The 26,739-nt window shown below is 47.7% G+C and overlaps 1 protein-coding gene across 7 annotated transcripts in view; it reads left to right on the plus strand.

Annotated features, from left to right (window-relative positions):
• Positions 1 to 26,739, plus strand: part of ATP8A2 (ATPase phospholipid transporting 8A2) — a 726,614-nt gene that overhangs the window by 22,393 nt on the left and 677,482 nt on the right. Inside the window, exon 1 of one of the 7 annotated variants that reach the window (XM_051850715.3) lies at positions 9,171 to 9,658. The exons of the other annotated variants lie outside the window; for them this stretch is intronic. Within the exon in view, the coding sequence (XP_051706675.1) occupies positions 9,583 to 9,658 (76 nt within the window). The 5' untranslated portion in view covers positions 9,171 to 9,582. Of the gene's footprint in view, positions 1 to 9,170; positions 9,659 to 26,739 lie in introns of those variants that run through there. 7 annotated transcript variants of the gene reach the window in all.

Here is a 26,739-nt window from a genome sequence, read left to right on the forward strand (position 1 = left end):
AATGCAATTAGGTGATTTCGTGACACAGAGTAGGCAATCTAAATGTTAGCTGTTCTAATCATGCTTATAAGACTGGTTCATCTGCTTTAGACCTGTTGGTTTGTCGTCAGGTGGCTGCGTGGGTTGTTGAATGTCCCAGTGCTCTGCGTCTGTACTACATTTGCTGAAAAGGTGTTTTATTCTGCTATTAGCCATCCCTCTTCCTCTCCCAGTTCAGCTTGTCAACCAACACTTGCCTTGCTCCCTTGCTTTCGTCCATCCTCTGGACATATTCAGCAAACCAGTATTGGATCAAAGAAGTTTAAGCTGTTGGACTCACTATATTCCAACACTTCATTTAAGAAAATAAGGGTTTTTATTGTATTGTAAAATATTTGAAAGATCCCAAAAAAAGTATAAAAGAGGAGATAGAAATCACCATCCAGAAATAATTACTGTAAACATTTTAATATTGCCCTCTAGATACAAATACATACATGAAGGGACTTCAAAGAGTTTGTGGAAAATGAAATTAAAGAGTGAACATAAAAATATAAACCTTATTTCTCTCTCTTTTTTTGTTTTATTTTTATTTTTATTTTATTTTATTTTATTTTATTTTTTTGACAGGCAGAGTGGACAGTGAGAGAGAGAGACAGAGAGAAAGGTCTTCCTTTGCTGTTGGTTCACCCTCCAATGGCCGCCGCGGCCGGCGCGCTGCGGCCAGCGCACCGCTCTGATCCAAAGGCAGGAGCCAGGAGCCAGGTGCTTTTCCTGGTCTCCCATGGGGTGCAGGGCCCAAGCACCTGGGCCATCCTCCACTGCACTCCCTGGCCACAGCAGAGGGCTGGCCTGGAAGAGGGGCAACCGGGACAGAATCCAGCGCCCCGACCGGGACTAGAACCCGGTGTGCCGGCGCCGCTAGGCGGAGGATTAGCCTAGTGAGCCGCGGCGCCGGCCTTCTCTCTTTTTTTAAAGATTTATTTTATTTATTTGAAAGAGTTGCAGAGAGAGGTAGAGACAGAGAGAGAAGTCTTCCATCTGCTGGTTCACTCCCCACATGGCTGCAATGGCCGGAGCTGGTATCTATCCGAAGTCAGGAGCCAAGTGCTTCTTCCGGGTCTCCCATGTGGGTGCAGGGGCCCAAGCACTTGGGCCATCTTCTACTGCTTTCCCAGGCCATAGCAGAGAGCTGGATTGGAAGAGGAGCAGCTGGGACTAGAACTGGCGCCCATATGAGATGCAGGTGCTTCAGGCCAGGGCTTTAACCCACTGCGCCACAGTGCTGGCCCCTAAACCTTATTTCTCAACATAAGCTCCATCAAGTCTGAGACAGTTTTGTAAGCGGTGGTATTATTCAGTTAGTCCATCTCTGAAGTACCTGAGGATCACGAGAGTTTATCAGGAAGGAGATATTTTGTTCAGAAATGTGCCTAGAGGGACACCATGGGAAAGGGAGGCAAACATAAGAATCTCCATGGTCTGTTTGGGTGGAAGACAGGTCAGGCTCTTGGGTTCTATTATCCAGATGCCAACAAGAACAAAGACATCACTTGAAGAAGGAACATCCTGATGGAGCAGCCAGGTCTCAAACCAGTGCCCATATGGGATGCTGGCACTGTGCGGTGGCTTTACCTGCTACACCTCAGCACTGCCCCAATATTGCCTACTTTTAAGTTGGATTGTTGTATTGAGTTGTGGAGATTAGCTCCGACCGTTGCAGCCATTTGGGGAGTTAACCAGTAGATGGAAGACCTTTCTCTTTGTCTCTACCTTTCACTGTCTGTAACTCTACCTCTCAAATAAATAAATAAAATCTTTTAAAAAAAAGACATGTATTACCATAATCAGTCACCTACAAGGTACTGAAATACAATATTCTTTCAAGTTTAAAGTACCTCTCCTAAGAACTGCACTATAGGTGGCTCTTTAGTTCAACTGAAATAAAACTGTGAAAGTAGTATTTTCCATTATATTATTGGTATATGACTCAGAATTCAATAAATATTGAGAATTCAATCTTTAATCAAATCCTAATAACCACTACTATTTACGTATAAATTATCATATAAAAAACCTGTTCAGATTAATGTATCTTAGTAGTAAGGGAAAGAACACAAAGAAATAGACTACAAAGAGATCTGGTAAGTGCCTTTATTTTACAGTTTAGCGACTGACTCTCAAGCTTGAATATCCACTTCTTTATCAAGAAGTAAACTATTTCCATTGCCCTAGAGAGTTCTCTTAAGTCTCTCCTTTTTTTAATTGATGACTTAAAAATTATTTACTTATTTGGAAGGCAGAACGATGAGAGAGTCAGAAAGATATATATATATATATATATAGAGAGAGAGAGAGAGAGAGAGAGAGAGAATCTTCCATCTGCTGCTTTACTTTCCAAATGGCCACAACAACTGTGGTTGGGCCAGACTGAAGCCAGGAGCCAGGAGCTTCTTTGGGGTCTCTCACGTGGCTGCTGGGGCCCAAGCATTTGGGTCATCTGCTTCTTTCCTAGGTGCACTAGCAGGGAGCTGGATCAGAAGTGGAGCAGCTGGTACTTGAACCGGCGCCCATATGGGATGCCAGTGTCGCAGGCAGAGGTTTAACCTACTGTGCCACAGCGTTGGCCCCAAAGTGGTGTCTTTTCATGAGTGGAAGTCTTATTTTTGATCATATATAATTTATAAATGTTTTCTTTTACAGTTAGTGTTTTTATATCCTGTGCATGAAATCTTTTCTCCAGTGTTTTCTTTTAGAAGCTTTATATGCTTAGTTTTTTTCACATTTATGTTTATGGCCCTTTTTGAGTTAATTATTGTGTTATGGTTAAGGGGTCAAAGCGTATTTTTTTCCCATATGGACATCAAGCTGTTGCAGCACCATTTATTGGAAAATTTTTCATTTTCCTATTGAATTTTTTAGTGCCTTTGTCAAAAGTATTTAACCATGTGTGCGTGGATCTATTTCTGGGCTCTGTTCTGTTGCAATGATCTGTTTGTTTATTCGTAAGCCTACAATACACTGTCTTTTTTTTTTTAAGATTTATTTATTTTTTTGAAAGGCAGAGTAAGAGAGAGGCAGAGAGAGAGAGACAGAGAGAGAGAGAGAGATTGAGAGATTGAGAGTCTTTCATCCGCTGGTTCACTCCCCAAAGGGCCGCAACAGCTGGAGCTAGGCTGACCTGAAGCCAGGAGCCAGGAGTTTCTTCCAGGTCTTCCACATTGGTGCAGGGGTCCAAGGATTTGGGCCATATCCTAAAGAGCTGGATCAGAAGTGGAGCAGCCAGGACTTGAACAGGTGCCCATACGGGATGCCAGCACTGCAGGCAGCGGCTTGACTGGCTACGCCACAGTGCCGGCCCCAACACACTGATTAGTCTTGATTAGTAGTTGGATACTAGAAGACTTGAAACCCAGCAAGACTTTCTTTCACCTGTATACTTTGGGAGCCCAAATGCCTTGTTTCCAGTATGGAAGTCTTATACAGCATTTACTAATTTTTTCATAAATAGTATACAATGAGAGGGTAATTAAAAATCTTATTTTATTAAAACTGATTGTTGCTGTTGCTAATGGACTGTATTATAGCTGCAGCAATGTTTCCAGCTCTCCAGCTCTTCCAGAAAACTGCCAGTTTCCCACTGGGAGATGGAGTCTACTCCTTTCCTGTTGGACAGACGGGGCCTTTATGACTGCTTCAACCAACAGGATGTGGCGGAAGTGACGCTGTACACTTTGCAAGGCTGGGTTAGAAAAGGAGATACAGCTCCCACCTGGCACTCCCTCTAGGGACATTGACCCTTGGACCTCAGCCAAGGTGAGGAAGTGCAGGTGGAGAGGGCAGCTGCCAGCTGGCATCCAATGTCAGGTGTTCATTCCACACCTGTTAATAAATGTTAAATAATGAGTGAGATAATGGAGGGGGAGGTGGCCTGGGACAACTGTGACTTTTGTTGGAGATTCACAGTGCTGCTGAATATTTCTTCAGTGTCCAGTCTGGCAAACTGCTCTCTAGAAGCAGTATGTAGAAATGATAACAATTCAGAGATGGGGCCAGTGTTGTAGTGCAGGTTAAGCTACTACTTGGGACACTGCCATCCTATTTGGAGTGCTGGATTGAGCTCCCTGCTAATGTGCCTGGAAAGACAGTGGATGATGGCCCAAGTACTTGGGCCCCAGCCACCTGTGAGGGAGATCAGGAAGAAGTTCCCGTCTCTTGGCTTCAGTCTGGCTCAGCCACAGCCATTGTAGCCATTTGGGAAATGAACCAGTGGATGAATGATCTTTCTTTCTCTCTCTCTCTCTCTCTCTCTCTCTCTCTCTCTCTCTGTATGTGTGTGTGTGTGTGTGTCTCCCCTGCCACTCCTTCTGTCTCTGTCACTTTACCTTTCAAATAAATAAATTTTTAAGAAAACTGCACTTATGGAATACTTAATAAGAACCTCATAGAGGAATAAAGATTTCTATTAAGTGATCTTCCATCTTGGATCCCTTGCCCAATACTGTCAGGGTTGATTTTTCATTTGTTAGTTTGTAAATAATAACAGGGGTACAAGAAAGAAGCTCTATGTCTCTGGGGAGTAGGGGTATGGATGATTGCTATATACTCATCTCTACTTTTTTTTAAGATTTATTTTATTTGAAAGGCAGAGTTACAGAGAGAGGAAGAGACACAGAGAGATCGTCCATTTGCTGGTTCACTCCCCAAATGGCCACAATGGCCAGGGCTGGACGAGGCTGAAGTCAGGAGTCAGGAGCTTCTTCTAGGTCTCCCATGTGGGTCAGTGGCCCAAGCACTTGAGCCATCTTCTGCTGCTTTCCCAGATGCATTAGCAGGAAGCTGGATTGGAAGTGGAGCATTTGGGAATGGAACCAGTGCCCATATGGGATGCTGGTGTTGCAGGCGGTGGCTTAACCTGCTATGCCAGAGCGCCAGCCCCGCTCAACTCTCTTTTGACATGCCATTTCCATTAATTTTTAAAAAATATTTTATTTATTTATTTGAAAGACAGAGTTACAGAGAGAGATAGAGACAGAGAGAGAGGTCCTCTATCCACTGGTTCACTCCCCAAATGGCTGCAATGGTGGAGTTGAGCCAATCTGAAGCCAGGAGCCTCTTCTGGGTCTCCCAGGTGAGTGCAGTAGCCCAAGCACTTGGGCCATCTTTCACTGCTTTCCCAGATGCATTAGAAAGAAACTGGATTGGAGGTGGAGCAGCCAGGAATTGAACCAGTGCCCATAGGGTATGCCGGCGTTGCAGGAAGAGGCTTAACCTGCAATTTCTTTTTTATAATGTCTATGTATGCACCTATGTATGAGACACCTTCAAAAAGTTCATGGAAATGTATATTATTAGAAACTATACATGGATTTCAAAATTTTTGCACCAAAGTCAGCTTATATTTTTATTTTTATTATTTTTAATGATTTATTTATTTGAAAGTCAAAGTTACCTAGAGAGAGAAGAAGAGGCAGAGAGAGAGAGAGAGATCCTCCATTTGCCGGTTCACTCCCCAACTGCCCACAATGGCTGGAGCTGTGCCGATCCAAAACCAGGAGAAAGGAGATTCTTTCAGGTCTCCTGTGTGGGTGCAGGGGTCCAAGGACTTGGGCCATCCTCCACTGCTTTCCCAGGCCATAGCAGAGTGCTGGATTGAAAGAGGAGTAGCAGGACTAGAACCGGTGCCCATATGGGATGCTGGCACTGCAGGCAGTGGCTTTACCCGCTAAACCACAGTGCTGGCTCCAGCTTATGTTTTTTTTTTTTTTTTTTTTTTTTACGGGCAGAGTTAGACAGTGAGAGAGAGAGAGAGAGAGAGAGAGAGAGAGAGAGACAGGCAGAGTTAGTGAGAGAGAGACAGAGAGAAAGGTCTTCTTTCCATTGGTTCACCCGCCCAAGTGGCCGCTACGGCTGGCATGCCGTGCCGATCCAAAGCCAGGAGCCAGGTGCTTCCTCCTGGTCTCCCATCTCCCATGCGGGTGCAGGGCCCAAGCACTTGGGCCATCCTCCACTGCACTCCCGGGCCACAGCAGACTGGACTGGAAGAGGAGCAAACGGGACAGAACAGGTGCCTCAACCAGGATTAGAACTCGGAGTGCCGGCGCCGCAGGTGGAGGATTAGCCTAGTGAGCCGCAGCACCGGCCCCCGGCTTATGTTTTAATTCCATTTTCTCATAAACTTTTTGAAGTATGCCTGCATATATATGAAGTACCTGAAGTACGAATACAATGTGTGTGTGTGTGTGTGTGAGTGTGTATACATATGCACACTTAGTGTTATAAAGAGGATATGGGGGCCGGCGCCGTGGCTCAATAGGCTAATCCTCCGCCTTGCGGCGCCGGCACACCGGGTTCTAGTCCCGGTCCGGGAGCCGGATTCTGTCCCGGTTGCCCCTCTTCCAGGCCAGCTCTCTGCTGTGGCCAGGGAGTGCAGTGGAGGATGGTCCAAGTGCTTGGGCCCTGCACCCCATGGGAGACCAGGAAAAGCACCTGGCTCCTGGCTCCTGCCATCGGATCAGCGCGATGCGCCGGCCGCAGCGCACCAGCAGCAGCAGCCATTGTAGGGTGAACCAATGGCAAAAAGGAAGACCTTTCTCTCTGTCTCTCTCTCTCACTGTCCACTCTGCCTGTCAAAGAAAAAAAAAAAGGATATGGGGCTGCTTTAGTTTGAGGAAGATGAAGGTTAAGAGAAGGCTGAAAGCCATTATTTGTATAAAAGAACTTCTTGGGAAGGCGTCTGGCTAGGACTATGAAAACTAAACAAGGAAGAATGGGCTTGTGATTAAACAGAAGAGGAAGAACGGCTGGCAAACCCTAGCCACAGATATGGGGGGCAGGCTGCCAAGGACAGCCGTGCAGCCTGGCTCCTTGGAAATCTCAGAGCAGAGCAGAGCGAGACTCTGTGTAGCCATAGCGTGAGGTGGGGGCTCCAGCGCTCCCGGGAGGCTGGCCTGTCTCGGCTGAACTCATTGCTCAGGGTGGAGACAGGTGGCTTCCAGCCCGTGTGCCCCCACTTCATCCCCAAGGGCAAAAGGGCTGCCGTGGCTTAGTTAAGCACAGTGTTGACCTCTGTCCTCTTGGGACTGTCCTCGAGGGACCCGTTCTCCCTCCTGCAGGCTGCTTCCTGACTTGTGAGCACCTGCTGGCTTTCACAAAGCTAGACAGAAAACCCCTTTCTCCAAGTGGCCCTGCTGCTCTGTGTTTTGCATCTATTTGTTCTTCCTTCTTCTTGTCAGGCATCTTTGTCCCCTTTGGTTCTCATGTTCGCTGCCTCCAGCAAGGGTGACAGGATTTCTCCCCAGGGCCAGGTGTAGGTCACGGGGTGATGTGACCGGCACTTGGAGGCTAAGTCTAACAATAAACACCAGTCATTGCCAGCTCTGTGCCTTTGGAACCTCAAGGTGGCCTGGACTGTGTGCCCAGTGTAGTCTAATCCCTCCAATTTCCTGAGAGGCCGACAGATCAGGAGCACTAACTGAGGCAAACGAGGAGGTAATACACATTCAAGGAAATGCCTGTCTATTGCTCCTTGCTATCCAAGGTGTGCCAACTGAATTACCTCAGCCCTCCAAAAAAGCTGTCAGACCAGCTGTGGTGACCGGAGGAGAAACGTGCAGAGCAATGCAGCAGTCCCAGTTCTTGACTGGGTTCCATGCCATCAAGCAGGACCTGGGGGAGGGGTTGGGTCTTTGGTGGTCAAGGCGCAAGTTCCATACTCAACATAGTCTGCATGCACGCTAAACATTAAGACAGAGACAGGCACTGTGGCACGGTGGATCGGGCTGCTGGTTGGGATACCCACATCCCATACTGGGATGCCTGGGATCCTGCCTCTGCTTCCTACCCAGCTTCCTGCTACTGTGCCTGGGAAGACAACAAATGATGGCCCAGGCACCCGGGTCCCTGCCACTCTCATGGCAGACCTGGACGAAGTTCCCGTCTCTTGGCTTCAGCCTGGCCCAACCCATTATTGTGGATATTTGGGAAGTGAACCAGCAGGTGGAAGATCTCTCTCTGCCACTCTGGATTTCAAACAAAACTTAAAAAAATTTAAAAATTGAAAACAACTTTTATCTACTTTTCCCATTCTTGTCTCATAGTTGTGGCCAAAAAATAGTTTCCTATTTGTCTTAAAGTTCGGGATGGAAAAAAAATCTTTATTTTCTCTTTAAGTTCCTTTCAAAATTCTGCTAAGGTCCTCAATGAATTTCTATAGATAGAAGTTAGGAATCCTCCTTAAAGCTGAAATTTACTGTACTTGTGCCAGCCTGGTTTTCCATGCCCATCCTGTCTGGATTCTCCTGCGAAAATCTGCAGCAGAGGCTGGCTGAGAGGAGCCCGTGATCTCCTGCCCCCACCCAGCGCTGTTTCAGCTGGCCTCTCTCCTTGCCAGTCCCTCATGTTTAATTTAACAGGGAGATAATGATAGCATCGGTCAGTGCGGAGTCAGGCTGTAATGTGAACCCATTCTGTATTTTTCTTCTACTCTGCGGTCAGAATTGCATCAGATATGATAAAGATTTAGCTTCTGTTCCTCTCTATGGAACTGTGCCCAGAAAAGAACCAAACAGCCGGTGAACATGACCTGACAAGCAGACAAAAATAGATGGCGTGACCTTGGATAGGTCACCTTACCTCTCAATGATGTTGCTTCTGTGGAAAGTGTGTGTGTGTGTGTGTCAGGTGTGTGTGTGTCAGGTGTGTGTGTGTGTGTGGGTGGGGGTGGTTCCAAGCATTCCCCAGGGTTTTAGATGACAGAGATAGTCTATATTCTGGTTCATTTCTCAAACGCCAGTAACAGTCAGGATCGGGCCAGGTCCAAGCAAGGAGCCTGGAACTCAACTGCGGATCTCCCGCGTGCAAAGCAGGGAACCCAGTACTTGCACCATCACTTGCTGCCTCATAGGATGTATCTGGAATCAGGGCCGGCACTCGAACCCACGCAGGAGGGTTTTGACAGCATTAAGACACCACCTAGCTAGGATTCTAGAGAGGTGGTGGGGCTTAGGGGGCAGAGGCCAAGGACCTGGGACGTCTGTGTGTTCCAGGCCACGCGTCTGCCAGCTTGGAAATCCCTGTTTGGTGAAGAGGCTTTGCCAGACCCCACCTGAGAGTCAGGAGTCCCGGAAAGTTCACAATGCTTCGGTTTGTACACACGACGCGCGCCAGGCGGGTAAACAGGAAGCCCGCGAGTCTTGCAGGGCGCGCAGCGAGCCCCGGAAAAGCAGCTGTCCAGACCCCACGCCGCCGCCTGAAAGCCCCGTCTCCCACGCGCCGCCGCCGCGGCTTCCCAGCCTCGCGGGCCCGCTCCTCCTCCTGCGGGGCTCCCCCGCCGCAGGCTGCCCCCGCCCGCCCCCCCACGCCGCAGCCCGGCCCGCGGGGCCCGGCGCGCCGGCGTTCGCGGGCGCTGCCGCATTGGCCGCTGCGGCACGGACGGCGCAGCCACGCGCGCGGCGGGCACAGGCGCCGGCGGCCCCGGGCAGCCCGCAGCGCGGCGAAGCGGCGGCCCACACATGGCCCTGGCGCCGCCGCGGCCCCAGCGCCTAGTCCTGCGCGCAGCCTCCGCCGCTCGCCGCGGGCCGCCGAGCCCCCCAAACGGGCGCGATGCTGAGCGGCGCAGGCCTGGACAAGGCTCTTAGGATGTCCTTGCCGCGGAGGGCGCGGATCGGCTCGTCTGTGGGTGAGCGGGGAGGGTGGGCTGGCGGGGCGGGGGGAGGGCGCGGGGCGCGCCCCTGGTTATGTGACACCGCCCAGCTCTCTGCGCGCTGCTCCCCATCTCCGGGCTCCTGGGGCAGGTGGAACCGTGGACGCCAGGGGCCGCCTGTGCCTGGGGGCTGGGCGCCGTTGCACCTGCCGGGCCAGAAGGCCAGTGTCTCCGGCGAGGGTCCGAGACCCCCCGCTCTGCTGCCTACCCACCGTACACGTGTATGCGCGCGCGCGTGAGTGTGTGCTCCACGCGCATGTCCGTGCGCCTCTGCGGTGGTGAGGTGGGGGCATGCGACCCGCGGTGGGCATAGTTGGCTGCCGCGGAGGACTTCTCCCTTTTTTCGGCTGTCGGCGCGCTTCGGCCTGTGAGGCGCTGCTGCAGGGCTCAGAGGGAGCCAAGGGGTCTTCCTCGCGTTTCTGGTCCCCTCAGGCCCCGCGAGGGCACAGTAGCGACATTAGCTGAAGGCCACCTGCGCTGCCTCCGCTTAGAGAACACACACACACACACACACACACACACACACACACACGCTGCCTGCAGGTGCAAGTGCTTGGGACCAGAACCCATGCAATACGTCCCCCCTACCCTTTCCCAGGGTTTCAAATGCGCCACCCCCAGCATTGTGGTCTGTGGAAGCCCGCGGTGCATCCTAGGAGGTATTTAGGAACCAGGTTCGAGTTGAGCCGGGTGTTTATGTGGTTATGACGTATGATGGGTTCCCTAGACTCTTAGATGGTGCGGAAGTGAAAGATGTGTTTCTGGAACGAGCTGAATTCTTCACTATTTCAGAACTCCAGGGAAGTCTGTAGGAAGATCTATGACTCGAGGATGGTTTTGGCTTCGTAGTTTAGAGCTGGGTCCACTTGCCATCTTGTGTGATTTTTGCATGTGTGTGTTGAAAAATACGAGCATAAAATTATGACTTTGGCATTTCTGCAGTTGAGTAATGCGACAGGGAAATGGACTTCTCAGAGGAGTAGTTTAGGCCACTGTTTGGTAAAGTTGGGTCACGTGGGGCTTCTTTCATAGTCACTGAAGGGGGGACTCCTTTGTGTCGCGGTGGAGACAAGGTGGTGGGAGCAGAGCTCCAGCAGGGGGACAGTCGGGGTGCAGCAGTAATCCAGGTGTGTGTGTGGGGGACAGGGTAGCCTGTCAAGGTGGGAGGGGTGGGCAGAGGAGTGGGCAGGCAGATCCTCCTTTGCCTGAAGGTAGATCAAAGGTATTTGCTCATGCTTTTGGAAATGGGGCATAGGGAAACAAAGGAAATAAAAAATGTGGCAAGGTTATTGGTCTGAGAAACTGGAAGAATGCACCAACGTTGCAGGGTTCTCTCGGAGGGAGAGGGGGCCCTGAGACATTGCGGCTCTGACCTCATGGAGGCTGAGGTGCTTTCTAGAGAGCTTGGATATTTGAGTTTGGTAGAGAGCTGGATATTTGAGCCTGGGGCGTGCCAGGGCGGTGTTCAAGGTCAGAGATCTAAATTCAAGAGCTGTGCTCAGGACTCCCTCCAGGGGCAGGTGCACTGCAATGGCGCAGGACCCCACTCTTAGAGGAGGCCTGTGCTTGCTTGACCACTTGGCCGTCGCTGTCTTGGGAATCTTAATCATTAAAAGTGTTTTTAATTTTGCGTTTATTTGAGAGGCAGAAAGAACATTCCCATCTTAGTCTGCCCTGCCTTGCTTTAACTAAAATACTCGGGAGGAGCGTCACGGGAAAGAGGAGATTTATTTTAGCTCACAGTTTGGAGTTCACAGTGTAGGATCGGGTAGCCCCATAGATTGGCATCGCCAGAGGTCGGGCGTGGGGTGTACATAGGAATAATAACAAGGTGAGCCAGGGAGAGCATCGAGGCAGAACAGGGACTCAAACCTCAAGCTCCTTGTGAGAAATACCCTCCCAGGAGACTCCCCTAATGGCCTAAAACCCTCCCACCAGACCCACCCCTCTGATGCCATCACTAGATCAACGTCTCTACCCTTGATCCATCAAGCATTAAACATCAGAGTTTGAACATCTGAGTAAATGTTGGGGAGACAGATCCTACCCAACTCCTAACAGCTGTCCTTTAGCTGTTCACTTCCTAGATGCCTGCATTGGCCAGGACTGGGCCATACCAAAGCCAGGAGTCAGGGATGCAATCCGAGTCTCCTATGTGAGTGGCAGGAACCCAATTGCATGAGCTATCCGTGCTGCCTCCCAGGATCTGCGTTGGCAAGAAGCTGGAGTTAGGAGCTGCAGCCAGACATGGAACCCGGGCCCAGGCACTCTGATGTGCAATGTAGGATTCTTAACCAGGCTAGGAATCTTACCAATGTAGGAATCTTTTTTTTTTTTTCTGACAGGCAGAGTGGACAGTGAGAGAGAGAGACAGAGAGAAAGGTCTTCCTTTTGCCGTTGGTTCACCCTCCAATGGCCGCCGCGGTTGGCGCGCTGCGGCCAGCGCACTGCGCTGATCCGATGGCAGAAGCCAGGTACTTATCCTGGTCTCCCATGGGGTGCAGGGCCCAAGGACTTGGGCCATCCTCCACTGCACTCCCTGGCCACAGTAGAGAGCTGGCCTGGAAGAGGGGCAACTGGGACAGAATCCGGCGCCCCGACTGGGACTAGAACCTGGTGTGCCGGCGCCGCAAGGCAGAGGATTAGCTTAGTGAGCCGTGGTGCCAGCCCCAATGTAGGAATCTTAACCAATGTAGGAATCTTAACCATTTAGCTAGGCTAAATACCCACCACAAGTCTTAATTTTTGAATAAGGGGCCCGCATTATCATTTTACACTGCATGTAAAGATTATGTAATTAGTCTTGGCTGTCAGTGTTTACAGATGTGGCCTAGAAAAGAGAGTCCCCAGTGGAGTCCCGAGCACATTTGGGTGTTGGTAGATTAATGGGCAACAGAAAGGGCCAGAGTTTGGCTCGTGAAGCCATTGGCAAACCACGAGAGATGCTGGGAGGCCCAGTGGGGCAGACGTTCAGGAACAGAGGGCTGTTTAGTTGTGTCGAATGCCGCCAGGGCTTGGGAACCATGAGGCGTGGGCCCTGACCTTCAGTTTAGCTGTGTGGAGGTTACAGGTGTCCCTGAAAGGAGCTGTTATTATGTGCCCGTGGGGAAGAACGGCTGATAGGGCAGGTGCAGGAGTGACCATGTGGACAGGAATTGGAAGACAGCAAGTGCAGAACTCTTGGGGTGAACTTTGCAGAAAAGACAGGGAGGGGAAGGAGGGTGTGAGCTCCTGAGAGGTGGTTTGGCTTTGATCTTCCAGGTGTCAAATCTGATGGCCGGAAGGACAGGCTCAGGGAGTTTTAGGGATAGGGAGGGCAGGGTCATCAGCATTGCAGGTAAGGCATGAAGGTCCAGGAATAGTGGGAGAGGTGCGGGCCTGGGGGTCCTGCTGCTGACAGGCTGAACTCCCAGAAGACAGTGGCAGATTGGGTCGGGAGGGGGTCTGTGTGGAGTGTTCATATGATGGCTGGGGAAGAGGGAGGGCCTGGGTAGTGAAGGTTTCCAGGCCTCACTCATGTCCACCTGGAGAAAGGGCGCGGTTGTCCCCACCCATAAACATTTTCAACACAGGTGTGTGCTTTCTCAGTGCATCTACTGCTTCTCATGATTTTGTAGACTAACAGTCAAAGGGTAGGAGATTACCGCCTGCTTCAAGATGATGTGCTCAGTGGTGTGTGGTATTTGCTAAGACAATTCTGGGGCTACTGTCGTTCCCCAGAGACTTCTTTCTTAATCTGGATATCCTTTGTCAGTTCTGTTATTCTCCAAAGACCAGTTCTCTTTCAGTGCATCTCAGACATTTGACCTAATGGTGGAAATCTAAAAGACTTGTCAGAGAAGGGAAGTCTTCCTGCCCTTGTTGGGCTTACAGTCTGCTCAAGGTGGAGCGTGTTAGTCTAGTGAGGGAGAGAGAGCAGAGACAGTCATGGATTTCACACGTAGACCCCAGGTACCTACTGTGTGCCAGGCTGTGTTGTGGCTGCTAGAGATGGAAAAGTGTACAGCGCAGGTATGCTGTGGTGGAGCTCCTGGCATAGGGCTTGATTCCCACACATGCAGTGAGGACTGTCAACTCTGGTATCCAACCTCCGACCTCAGACTCACACACACAGGCAGTGCACACTGGCGAACAGCAAGATTAAGCAGATGTGTAGGTGTACAGAGGGGTGGAATCAGAAAGGAATGGGCGTTATTTTCTGCAGTCTGTGACATCATTACTATCTAGGGCAGAATGTTCCTCTGTATCTTACTGAATTTCTGGATTTGGCTAGATAAATGATGAGCAATAAAGAGCGAGCAGGCAGTAAGTGCGCAGACCAAATACAGAACCCGGACAACTACAGATCTCCTAGAAGCTATCCCTGGAGTTCTGTTCCAAATCCCACACCTGAGCCTTTTATCCCTCCAGGCTTCTCCTGGTCATCAAAGGTTTTTTTTTTTAATGGATTCCTACATGGACCTGGTTTTGCCATAACAAACAGCCTCAAGTTTCAAGGAGAATTAGGACAGCTGAAAATACCAGGAGCTCAATGTTAGACTATAAAAGCTGAAAGATAGCTCGGAGGTGGTTTAACCCCGCCTCCCCTCCACTTCACAAATGAAGAAGCCAGAGAAATTCTTTGATTAGTGGTGAATTTCCAGCAGTACCAGCTAACGCCCAAGTCCAGTGTGCTTTCTACCATCTCCAACCTACCGAGTTTGGTAGTAGATCTAAATTGAACAAAACGAGTTCATGCTTCCTGTTCCTTTCTTTTTCTTGTTAGGAAGTAAAAAAAAAAAAAAAAAAAAAGGACATGGGTTGAATTCCTTGTGCTTCCATTTATGTAATACTTTGTGGGTACTCAATAAGTAAAGATTTGACTGAGCTCTGATATGGGTCATTTTTTGACTTGGTATAATGGACTAGATTATGCTTAGATATTTCTTAGAGGCAGTAGTTGTAAAAGTTAAAACACTAGACTTTATAGGGTAAGAGAGAATTGGATTCAGATTTTGACATTGTCTTTTGCTACCCATATGACATTCAAAAAGCTCCTTTATTTCTGTTACAGAAGAGGAAGAAAATAAGACTTTTGTATGTCATGGAGTTCTTATATTAGTTTCTGATGTGCATGGAAATGTATGCATTAATTATTCAGTACTTGGTGAAGCTTATATAGACAATATGCTCTCATTCCTGCACATCATCATCCAAGGCAAACTCTTCCACCTTATTACATTCATTTACATTTATCCCCATTAGAGTAGACTTTGCAAAGACATTAGTTGTCATTATTTCCCTTCTGAATCTAATGATGGAGACCAAATGTGTTAATCTCTTTTCCATTACCATAACAAAATGCCCGAGATTGAGAACTTTATAAAGAGAAGAGATTTATTTAGCTCACAGTTTCAGAGGCTGACAGTCCAAACAGCATAGCGCCGGCGTTGATGAGGGTTCTGTTGACTGTGTCACCTCATAGCGGATGGCATCATGGTGGGCCGCAGGTGAAAGAGGGAAAGAGAGAGAGAGAGAGCGAGGGAGCACACGGTGGGTGCCACGGGAAGCCAGGCAGCAGGGGGGGCTCCTTTATCACAGCTCGCTCTCGTGAGAACTCATGGTCCTACGAGAACTACTTTAATCCCTTCCGAGAGCAGCACCCCCAATGACCTAAGGACCTCCCACTAGGCCCCACCTCTTAAAGGTCCCACAACCTCTCAACACCACCCCACTGGGGACCAGTTTCCAGCACATGAATTTTTCAGGACGCATTCAAGCCATATCCAGACTATAACACCTGACTAGGAGATGACTGCATAGGTTATTATAGAAGAATCAAGCATTCCTTGAGTGCCGTTGTCCAGTTGTGTACGATTACACCATGGACTCTGATTCTAGAGAGAGTGTTCATCCTCTATGACCTTCTGCTGGAAGTAGTCCTGCCTTTATGGCCATCTTCTACCCTGCAGCTGGCCAATATGCACCTCAGTTGATGACTTCAGTTGTTTAATAATTGATTTTATTTTTACAAAAGATGCTTTGTCTTAAACTTCCATCTGACAGAGGTGCCAGCTAGACAAATGGATGAAATTAAAATTATTCTCTCCAAAATGTTTTCAAACATTTATGAGAGGATGTGTGCAGGGCGTCTCTTGAAGACACGTCTCTACCCTTGCTCCTTGGATCTTTATATCCACCAGATATAGCCGCTGGTCAATACCACACTGGATACAAGATCTTATTTACATCCATTTAGGCCGGTAAAAGTGCTTAGAGCAATGTTAACAACCATTAAGAAAGGCTAAAAATAAAAGTGATCTCATATTCCTGCCCTGGAGCTTCTCCCCATCATGGTCAAGGACAAACAGAGAGACAGGGCATGCTACAGGCCACGAGAGGGTCCTTGAGAGGATGGCGCAGCTCTGAAGTGGGGAGTGCTTGGGTCCTTCTGCTGCCTGGGTCTCCCTGCCCAGGTGTGCCCATCAGCATGCATGACTAATATTTGCTCACCAGCCTGGCAGGTGGAGGCTCACCTTGTTGACTATAAATGGGCCTGGGGGCTGTTGATGCTCTGACAGTTCATCTCTTAGCTCCTGCCCTGCCTCTCTGTAAGAATCATAATCTGTTGTCATAGTTCATCCTCAGAAATGATCTCATTCTCATTAGTTTTGGTTCAGAGGTTTTGCATTTGCAAGTAAGTTTTCCAGTCTTGTAATCTATGTCAGACAACCAGCAAATGGGCCAGTGGACATTTCGCACATTTCAGAGAAGTATGTGGGTGCTCCTTGTCCCTGCCCTGCCTCTGGGGTCCCTGTGCCGGCCGTCTGCAGCCATGAGCATCCCAGGATTACTGTCACTATTTTAAGCCCGTTACCCAGACTGGTTGTGTGGGAAACTAGGGTAAGCAAATGTGAGGGCGTGTCTGTGCTGATATTAGGAATCTGAGTCCAGATATGGAGTTCAAAGACAGTTGCTGTTTTTCATGGTCATGATGCTGTAACAGCAGAGAGCAGCTTGTTCAATTCAAAGGCCAAAACAGAGCACGGCCTGCTGCGGGAGTCTGTGTGCTCGCCAGAGGATCAGGCTTCTTAGCAGCTATTTTTAGCTCCATGCTGATTATCCTTATTTAAGACTCCTTTCCATTTTCCTTATTCGAATGCATTAAGGAAATGTAACTTTGGCTTTACAACTGCAGAAATTTTGCCCTTGAATCCCCCACAGCAGTAATTACTGGATACGGAGCTGATAGACTAAGCCATCCTGGCCCCTCTGGACCAAGCTCAGGACCCTCTCAGCAGCCGGGTTTGAGCGGTGCAGGTATTGGTGAGGTGTCTGTGCATGTGACTTCCCAGTTACTCAGATGTGCATTTGTGCTGGGAGAGTCACAGGAGTAGACATTCCAGGGGCACCTGAGGTTCACGTCCATGTCGCCCCTTGCTGATACTTGGAACTACGTTTCTCTTACGTTCTGTGAAGTTCTTAACATTGTCTGATTTTGTGATAGGCAGATTGGGGCACAGTTTTTGGAAGGCTAGACCCCAGTGTGGACAGGCAACTGAGGCAGGTCCTCAGGGAGGAGTATCTGAGCTGGATGCAAACACACGGGGTAAGGGAAGATTGTGAATGCAGCACACTGTGAGGATCTAGAAATAATGCAGCCAGAACGAGGGCAATGTTGGGGAAAACAGTGGCTATGGGAAACAGCTGGGTTGGTGTGGACAGGCCACAGAGAGGGAGATCAGGGAGATGAGATGAGAGAGGAGCATTGCCTGATCACAGGCCAGTGGAGAAGTGGTATTTATACCTCCTTGTCTAACATCTGCCCTTTCGAGAGGCCAAGATCCTTTGTACAGGGCAGGCAGTATATTGCAGTCAGAAATGAGTGAGTCAGAGACTGTCCAGGTTGAAGGTGACTTTATTATAGATCTGTGCCATTGAGCACGGTGGCCCTGAGCTGTGTATGGCTTGCAGAATGGTGAGTCTGAATCCAGTTGTGTCATAATGGTATGATACACACTGGATTTCTGGGACTAAAAGGAATGTGAAATAGTTCATTAATAATGTTTTATGTTTATTACATATTGGAGTAATACTATTTTGGTCTATCAGGTTAATAGGATGTATTTTTAAAAATATTTATTTACTTGAAAGAGTTACACAGAGAAAGAGAGAGAGAGAGAGAGAGAGAGAGAGAGAGAGAGAGAGAGAGGTCTTCTATTTGAAGGTTCACTCCCCAGCTGGCTGCAGTGGCAAGACCTGTGCCAATCCAAAGCCAGGAGTTTCTTCCAGGTCTACCACGCAGGTGCAGGGGCCCAAGGACTTGGACCATCTTACACTGCTTTTCCAGGCTATAGCAGAGAGCTGGATTGGAAGTGGAGCAGCCGGAACTGGCGCCCATATGGGATGCCAGCACTTCAGGCCAGGGCGTTAACCCCCTGTGCCACAGCACTGGCCCCAATAGGATGTATTATTAAAATTATTTTCTGGGGCCGATGCCATGGCTCACTTGGTTAATCCTCCACCTGCGGCGCTGGCATCCCATGTGGGCACTGGTTCTAGTCCCGGTTGCTCCTCTTCCAGTCCAGCTCTCTGCTGTGGCCCAGGAGTGCATTGGAGGATGGCCCAGGTGCTTGGGCCCCTGCACCCACATGGGAGACCAGGAAGAAGCACCTAGTTCCTGGCTTCGGATCAGTGCAGTGTGCTGGCCGTAGTAGCCATTTGTGGGGTAAATCAATGGAAGGAAGACCTTTCTCTCTGTCTCTCTCTCTCTCACTGTCTATAACTCTACCTGTAAAAAAATAAAATAATAAAATAAGTAAAAAAATAAAAAATTATTTTCTGTATTTATCTCAGGTGTCACTGCTAGAAAATTTAAAATTATATTCATGCTTTGCATTCTATGACTGTATGTCAAAAAGTCCATGGGACAATGGAAGTAAAAGATAATTTCTTTTTTTTTTATTCTTTTTTTATTTTTATTTTTATTTTTTTTTTGACAGGCAGAGTGGATAGTAAGAGAGAGAGAGACACAGAGAAAGGTCTTCCTTTGCTGTTGGTTCACCCTCCAATGGCCGCTGCGGCCGGCGCGCTGCGGCCGGCGCACTGCGCTGATCCGATGGCAGGAGCCAGGAGCCAGGTGCTTTTCCTGGTCTCCCATGGGGTGCAGGGCCCAAGAACCTGGGCCATCCTCCACTGCACTCCCTGGCCACAGCAGAGAGCTGGCCTGGAAGAGGGGCAACTGGGACAGAATCCGGCGCCCCGACCGGGACTAGAACCCGGTGTGCCGGTGCCGCAAGGCGGAGGATTAGCCTAGTGAGCCGCGGCGCCCGCCTATGATTAAATAAATTAAAAAAAAAAATTTTTTTTTTTAAATTCAATTCAGGAAGAGAGAGCTAGACATAGATAGTGAGATAGATGATAGATAGATATGTATCTAGATGATACATAGATGGAAAGGAACAGGTATGTCTACTGGTTTATTCACCTATTGCCAACAACAGCCAGCAATGGGTCTAGGACCAAAGCTAGGAGCCAGGAACTCAATTCAGGTCTACCACGTGCTAACTGGGGTCCAACAGCTTGCACCATCACCTTTGCCTCTCATGACTGTTAGCAGGAAGCTGGCATCAGGAGTGGAGCTGGAACTCAAGCCTGGCTACTCAGATATGTAGACATCTCAGTGGGTGTCTGAAATGCTAGGCCAAGCACCCTCTATGAACTTTGGGCTGCACGCTGTGAAGTCCAGGGGCTAACAGTGCTAAGCCTTAATGACCTGCGCACCAAACTTCTTCAGGAATCAGTGAGCACCTCAGCAACACTTTCTCATCCTCAGAGGCCGTCATTAATGGGAGTTGAACTGATGTGGTTTTTTTTTAAAGGAATATTTAAAACTACATCCCTTTTCATGAATATTTCTCCACAATGTATTGCAGTCTGAAATCAGTGTGTCAGAGAAATGGAAGAAGTACAAAAGAAAATGCCAGGGCTGGTGCTGTGGCACAGTGGGTTTAGGGTGCTGCCAACACTCGCATCCCATTTCAGAGCTCCGGGTCGTGTCCTGATGCTCCGCTTCCAATCCAGCTTCCTGCTAATGTGCCTGGAAAGGCAGCAGAGGATGGCCCCAGTTCTTGTGCCCCTGCTATCCATGTGGGAGACGCAGAAAATGTGTCTGGCTTTGGCCTGGCCTAGTCCTGACCACTGAGGGCATTTGGGGAGGGAAGCAGCAGATGGAAGATCTCTCTCTCTGTGTCTTTCCCTCTTTCTCCATCACTCTGCCTTTCAAAATAAATAAATAAATAAGTAAATCTTAAAAAAGGAAAAATCCTGTAGTGTCATCACATTGTTACTACTAACCCTGAGTCTCATTGAGGAGACACAGGTTTTATTTCCAGGATAATGGTAGACTCCTTTAAAATGTCCTGACTTTGATATTTTAGAACATTGATAAAATGTTGGGCTATGATTGGTAAATACATGATGTTAACCAAGATGATAGTTGTGTAACTGGTAGTAATCTGATGCTTTTTATCAGGAATCATGGTTACCTGGGATTCTCTCGCAGTCTGTGCTTCCATGTGCGGTGAAGAGCTAGGCCGTCTGTAGGCTGTGATATTTTCAGTGGAGACCTTGGCTGTGAGTGCAGGGATAGTGTGTGACTGAATAGGGCAGGAGAGCTAGTCCCTGGTTCTAAGTCCATCTTAGACAGGGAATGCGTTGACAAAATACACCCAGCAGAGCTGGAAGAATTACACAGAGGTGGTGGGGATGGCATCTTGAATAACATCTCCATGTTGCACTTTGATTTCAGCTCTCTAGTGCCCCACCATGGGAGTCTCATGCAGGAGGATCTCACTGCCCTAAAAATCCCCTGCACTCCACTGACTCATCTTTTCCTTCCTGCCCAACCCCTGCTAACCCACGGATCTTCTTTTCCTGCCTCCATAGTTTGTTTTTCCTGAGTGTCATACTGTTGGAAATATACTATAGCCTTTGCAGATTGGCTTCTTATACTTAGCTTTGCATTTCAAGTTTCTCTGGGTCTTTTCTTGGCTTGGTGGCTCATTTCTTTTAAATTTGAGTGAATGGATTTTAATCTATTTGGAAGACAGAGAGTCAGAGACATATAGAGAGTGCCTATCCTATGGATTATTCCCCAGATCCCTTTTACAGTTGGGGCTGGAACTGGGAACTAGGAGCCGGGGATTCAATCCACGTTATCTGTATGTGGGTGGCTGGAACTTAGGTACTTGAGCTGTCTCCTGCTCTCATAGAGTATGCATTTGCAGGAAGCTGGAATTGGGAGCAAATCTGGGATTCAAACCCAAGTTAGTGTATGTACATGAATTTAAGAGAAAATGGGCAGAGGTTTGGCACAGCAGTTAAGACACCATATTTGGACACCCATATCCCAGAGTGCTTGGGACACCATCAAACTGCCTTCCAAAATGGCTGTGCCATTTGACATTCCCGCCAGCAATGAATGAGAGTTCTTGTTGCTCCATGTCCTCATCAGCATTTGGCGTTGTCTGCCTTGGATATTGGCCATTCTAATACGTGTGTAGCGGGTTTGAACCACTACACTGTTGTTTTAATTTGCAGCTTTCTGATGACATATGATGTTGAGCATCTTTTCATGCTTAATTGGCTTAATTACCATCTCTCTGTCTTTGGTGACGTATCTGTGCAGATATTTTGTCATTTTTAAATTGAGTTGTTTTCCTATTATTGAGTTTCAAGAGTTTTTTGTATATTTGAGATACAAGTCCTTTATCAGAGTTGTGTTTTCCAAATATTTTATCCCAGACTTTTGTTCAGGAGTTTTTAATTTTGCCAAAACCCAGCATATCAATATTTTCTTTAATGGATTGTATTTTTGGTGTTTCAAGTTTTTCCTTGATAATTTTTTCATAGCCTTTTGAAACTTGTAATTGTACACTTATTCTTCTAGAGTGTACTTTTCAATTATAAATGCACATAATCACTTCTTTTGCCTCTAAGAATGCATCAAGTTAATTACTGTAGATGCAAGAGAACTTCAAAAAGTTGATAGGAAAATGGAATTAAAAATTAATTTTGATGTAAGAAATATCAAAATCCTTGCATATGAGTGGTTTCATGAAAAATGCACATCATTATGGGAACTTTCGGGGTGCTCCATGTGCCTTTTCTGTCTCCAGAGTGACCACTCCCAGGCATAAAGGAGACAAAAGCCTTGACACAGTTTTACTCTCTGCTCCCTACTCTCCTCTCTCTCTCTTTTTTCTTTTTTCTTTTCATGATCACCCTCAGGGAGCAGCTTTCTGGCCTTGAGGTTAAGATGCTGGTTGCCGTTCCTGGCTCTAGTTCCAAATTCCGCTCTCCCACCATTGCAGCCCCTGGGAGGCGGCAGGTGATGGCTCAAGGGAGACCTGGACTGAGTTCCTAGTTCCTGACTCCACCTGGGCCCAGTCCCGGCCATTGTGGGTATCTGGGGAGTGCCATAGTAAATGGGAACTGTCTCTCAAATAAGTAAACAAAAAGTTTTTAAAAAGTCATCTGAGTTAGTTCCAGAGAGTAATTTTTTTCCCATGAGCTTGATAACTGCAAATTTCTTTGTATCTGTTCTTCCTTGTGTTTCATTCCTCTTCTTGGATCATGAAGGGAGCATCCGATTTTTCTTTTTGTCCTTGACAATGTTTCCATGTCGTCTTCACGGTGAAGCAGTCGTTTTGCTGACTGTGGAATCCTAGATTCTAAATGCCTTTCCTTCAGCACTTTAAAGATACTGCTTTGTTTTCTTCCTGTATCCAGATTTGCTGATGAGTGTTGATGTCAATCTGATTCTTTTTCCCTTGCAGCTGAACTGTGTTTTGTTTTGACTGGTTTTTAACGACATAGTCATCCTGGATGGTCTAGGTATTTTTTCCTCCATTAGTTATCTGCCCAGCACTGGACATCCCCTTCAGTCTGAGAACTGTGCCTTTCTTTTCTCTCTGCTGGAGGAATAATTCTCCAGTGTGATACCTTCAGCCTGGCCTCCCCTGGCCTCTCCTCCTTCTCGCTGCAACTCTGGAATGGACTGCTCTTGCCGCTGCTGTCTTTCCTGGCAGTTCTCTTATTTTCCTTTTATACATTCTTCTCCTTATGCCCCATTTTTTTTGGTCAGTTTCTTCACATTGTCTTCTAATGCTGCCGTTGACTCTTTTTTTTTTTTTTTTTGACAGGCAGAGTTAGACAGTGAGAGAGAGAGAGACAGAGAGAAAGGTCTTCCTTCTGTTGGTTCACCCCCAAAATGGCTGCCATGCCCGGCGCACCGCGCTGATCCGATGGCAGGAGCCAGGAGCCAGGTGCTTCTCCTGGTCTCCCATGGGCTGCAGGGCCCAAGCACTTGGGCCATCCTCCACTGCCTTCCCGGGCCACAGCAGAGAGCTGGACTGGAAGAGGGGCAACCGGGACAGAATCCGGGGTGCTGGTGCCGCAGGCGGAGGATTAGCCTAGTGAGCCGTGGCGCCGGCTTCACCGTTCACTCTTGAACTTTGTTTGTTTGCTTTTTTTGTCCTTCAGTTTTTAGAATCCATCGAGTTTGTATCAGTATTTCCACACTTGTATTTTTATGTGAAATATCTCTGATTCTTTCTGTAACAGTTTGGTGTTGCCTCACATACTGAGTACTCACTCATTTCCTGGAGGATGTGGACTACACCATTTACAGGTCTTTTTCTGATTGCTTTGTTGTTTGAGTGTGAGTTCTGTTCGCTTTGTCCTTTTCATGTCTTAGATTCCAGAATTATCCTTTTCTTTTCCTCCTCACAGTTAAGAGTAAAGCTGTAGGGACTGTGCACACTGCCTTTGGTGAGCACAGGGCTGGGAGGGACATGCCACCTGTTGGGCTGTGCCAGTGGCTGTTGAGCAACATCTCTGCCAACTAAAGAGCTCTCTGTGCCCATGAACAAAGGGAAACCGTTGGTGGTTGGACCCTTACCTGGTGTTGGTAGAGACTGTATCTTTAAAAGAACCTTTTGATGCGTACCAGTTGTACATGTGTATGGGATGCAGCACAATGATTCAATACGGTACGTAATGTCTTGGTCAAATTAGGTAATTAGCATTTCCATCTCCTTAAACATTTTTCATTTATCTCTGCTGGGAGCCTTTGAACTTCTTTCCTCTAGCTCTTTGTAAAATATACAATAATACATTCTTGTAAACCAGAATCACCGTATGGTGCTGTACAACACCAGTCCTTATTATTCCTATCTAACTGCATCTTGGTACCTGTTCCCCAACCTCTATCCCTCCTCCTTCTCTTCCCAGTGGTGACCATTATTCTACTCCCTAATTCTGCTAAATAAGCTTCTTTAGCTTCCACATAAGAGAGAGAACATGTGGTATTCATCTTTTTGTGTGTTGCTTATTTCATTTAACATAATGATCTCCAGTTCCATCCATATTACTGCAAATTTTGGGTTTGTTTTCATTTATTTTTTATGGCTGAATAGTATTCTATTTTGTATTTGTACCACATTTCCTTATCCATTCTTCCATTAACGGACACCCCTGTTGCGTCCTTGTCGTAGCTATTGTGAATGGAGCTGCAATATACATGGGTGTGCAGGAATCTCTATGATTTCATTTCTATTGGATTTGAATTTCATTTCTTTTGGCTATCCAGTATGGAATAGCTGCATCACGTGGCACTTCTACTTTTAGTTTTTTTTTTTTTTTAGGAAACATGGGTAATATATTAGCCATACAGGAGGTTTAACTTTCTCTTTCTGTCCCATTGCTGAGATGCATGCAAGCTTGCAAGCTGGTCGAGAAGGGGAATCCGAACAAGCTATGTTATTTTCATTTGATTTGTGCTACATTTTGGTCTGAAATCAGCCTCTTCTTTAAGGCAAAGATATAGCCCAGAGGACACAAGTCTGACCTATTTTTTGAGTTTTGACCCTTGACACTTGCTACCCAGATATCCTGGTGAAAATTACCTAATTCTCTGAGCTTCAGTTTTTTCAGCTATGAAATGTAGGTGACAATACCTCCCTCACTGAATAATTGAAACTTAAACAAGATAACATATATAAGCACTTCACAGTACCTGAATAGGTAATCAAAGAATTACCTATTACAAAATCAGTACTTAAAGCAGGAACAGTTACTATGCTCACTATAATTGTTTCCATAATAATATATGGGGATATCAGGACATGGGTCATCTCATTTTATTTGTCTATAACTGGATTGGCAGCTTCTCTCTGTTTAATTTGCTTCATATGGACACAATGTCTTCGGGCAGTCTGCTGGCCACCATAGAGAGTTTAAGTTTTAAGGAGCATTGGGAAAGTCTGCTCAAGCAGTGAGTGCAGAGAATTCATTATGATGCCTTGTTAAACGTAGAGGAACACAGCGGTTATGCAGGGTCCTGTTAACCAGTCCTCCCACCCCAGTCACTGAGAGGGCCATTGAGGCAGGCTGAGTTGGCACCTATTGCAAACTTGCACGTCAGCAGAACTGTGCCGTGTGGTGGTTTGAACATGAATAGGGAGGTATCTTTCTCCCTTTGGGATCCAAATTGTTATTTCCTCTCCTCATTAAGAATGAAAGCCATGACCACTACATTAACTCCAGATTCTAACAATTTAGTGGTGTCACTTTTTTTTTCCCCTGACAAAACACATAGGGATCTTCTGCCTTGTCAGCTTATTCCATAAATACAGGATTCAACCTCTTTCTCCCTGGACTGTCACAGGGATAATTTCCCCCATCCTTTAGCCTTGGAAATAAAGAGAACACAGCTCATTCTGTGCTTGAGGCTAAGGCACTAAATTACTGGAGAAAACATTACCAAGGTAGCTCTGTCTAGAAAATGATGGAGAATTTCCAGGGCGAGGGGAGGGGCTAGACGCTTCAAACTGCACACTGGAGCTGGTATGAAAATGGCACTCTTTGGGGCCTGCGGTGCTGGCATCCCTTATGGATGCTGATTCGAATCCCAGCTGCTCCACTTCCGATCCAGCTCTCTGCTATGGCCTGGGAAAGCAGTAGAGGATGGCCCAAGTCTGTGGGCCCCTGTACCTGTATGGGAGACCCAGAGGAAGCTCCTGGCTCCTGGTTTCATTTCGGCACAGCTTCAACCGTTGCAGCCATCTGGGGTGTGAACTAGCAGATGGAAGACCTCTTTTTCTCTCTCAATTCAGTTCTCCCACGCCAGAGACAGGAACCCCATTACTGGAACCATCACTGCTACCTCCCATGGTCTGTATTAGCAGGAACCTGGCATCAGGAGCTGGAGCTAGAGCCAGAGTTGAGTATTAAACCTAAGAACTCTGGGCCGGCGCCGCGGCTCACTAGGCTAATCCTCCGCCTAGCGGTGCCGGCACACCGGGTTCTAGTCCCGGTTGGGGTGCCGGATTCTGTCCCGGTTGCCCCCCTTCCAGGCCAGCCCTCTGCTGTGGCCAGGGAGTGCAGTGGAGGATGGCCCAGGTGCTTGGGCCCTGCACCTCATGGGAGACCAGGAAAAGCACCTGGCTCCTGGCTCCTGCCATCGGATCAGCGTGGTGCGCCGGCCACAGTGCGCCGGCCACGGCGGCCATTGGAGGGTGAACCAACGGCAAAGGAAGACCTTTCTCTCTGTCTCTCTCTCTCACTGTCCACTCTGCCTGTCAAAAAAAAAAAAAAAAAAAAAAAAAACCCTAAGAACTCTGATGTGAGACACGGGTGTCCTAATGCTGACTTAACCACCACTTGGCCAGATGCCTACTCCATAATGGGAGTTTGTAATGTTAAAGCAGGGATGTGATTTTTGTTGAGTCTGATTAGTTGTCCTGTTTTCCCCTTGCATACGAAAACTCTGGGCTTAATGAGGCCAGTAGTCGTCAGCAGAGGGAACAGCACAACAGACTCAGCAAGGAGTTGTCAGCGCAGATGCAGTCTTAGCGCTTTCCTTGAGCTGTGTTGAGCTGCTCTAGGCTGATTTGGATATCTGCATCTCATCTCCTGTCAGTGATAAATCAACCAGAGAGCCAATAACCGAGGGTGAGATGTGTGAATACTTCCCTTAGACAACCCAGGGGGTTTTGGGCAAAGCTGAGTGTGGT

The sequence above is a fragment of the Oryctolagus cuniculus genome, chromosome 9, assembly GCF_051225735.1.
Source record: "Oryctolagus cuniculus isolate XC-2025 breed Fujian yellow rabbit chromosome 9, ASM5122573v1, whole genome shotgun sequence".
Taxonomy (NCBI): domain Eukaryota; kingdom Metazoa; phylum Chordata; class Mammalia; order Lagomorpha; family Leporidae; genus Oryctolagus; species Oryctolagus cuniculus.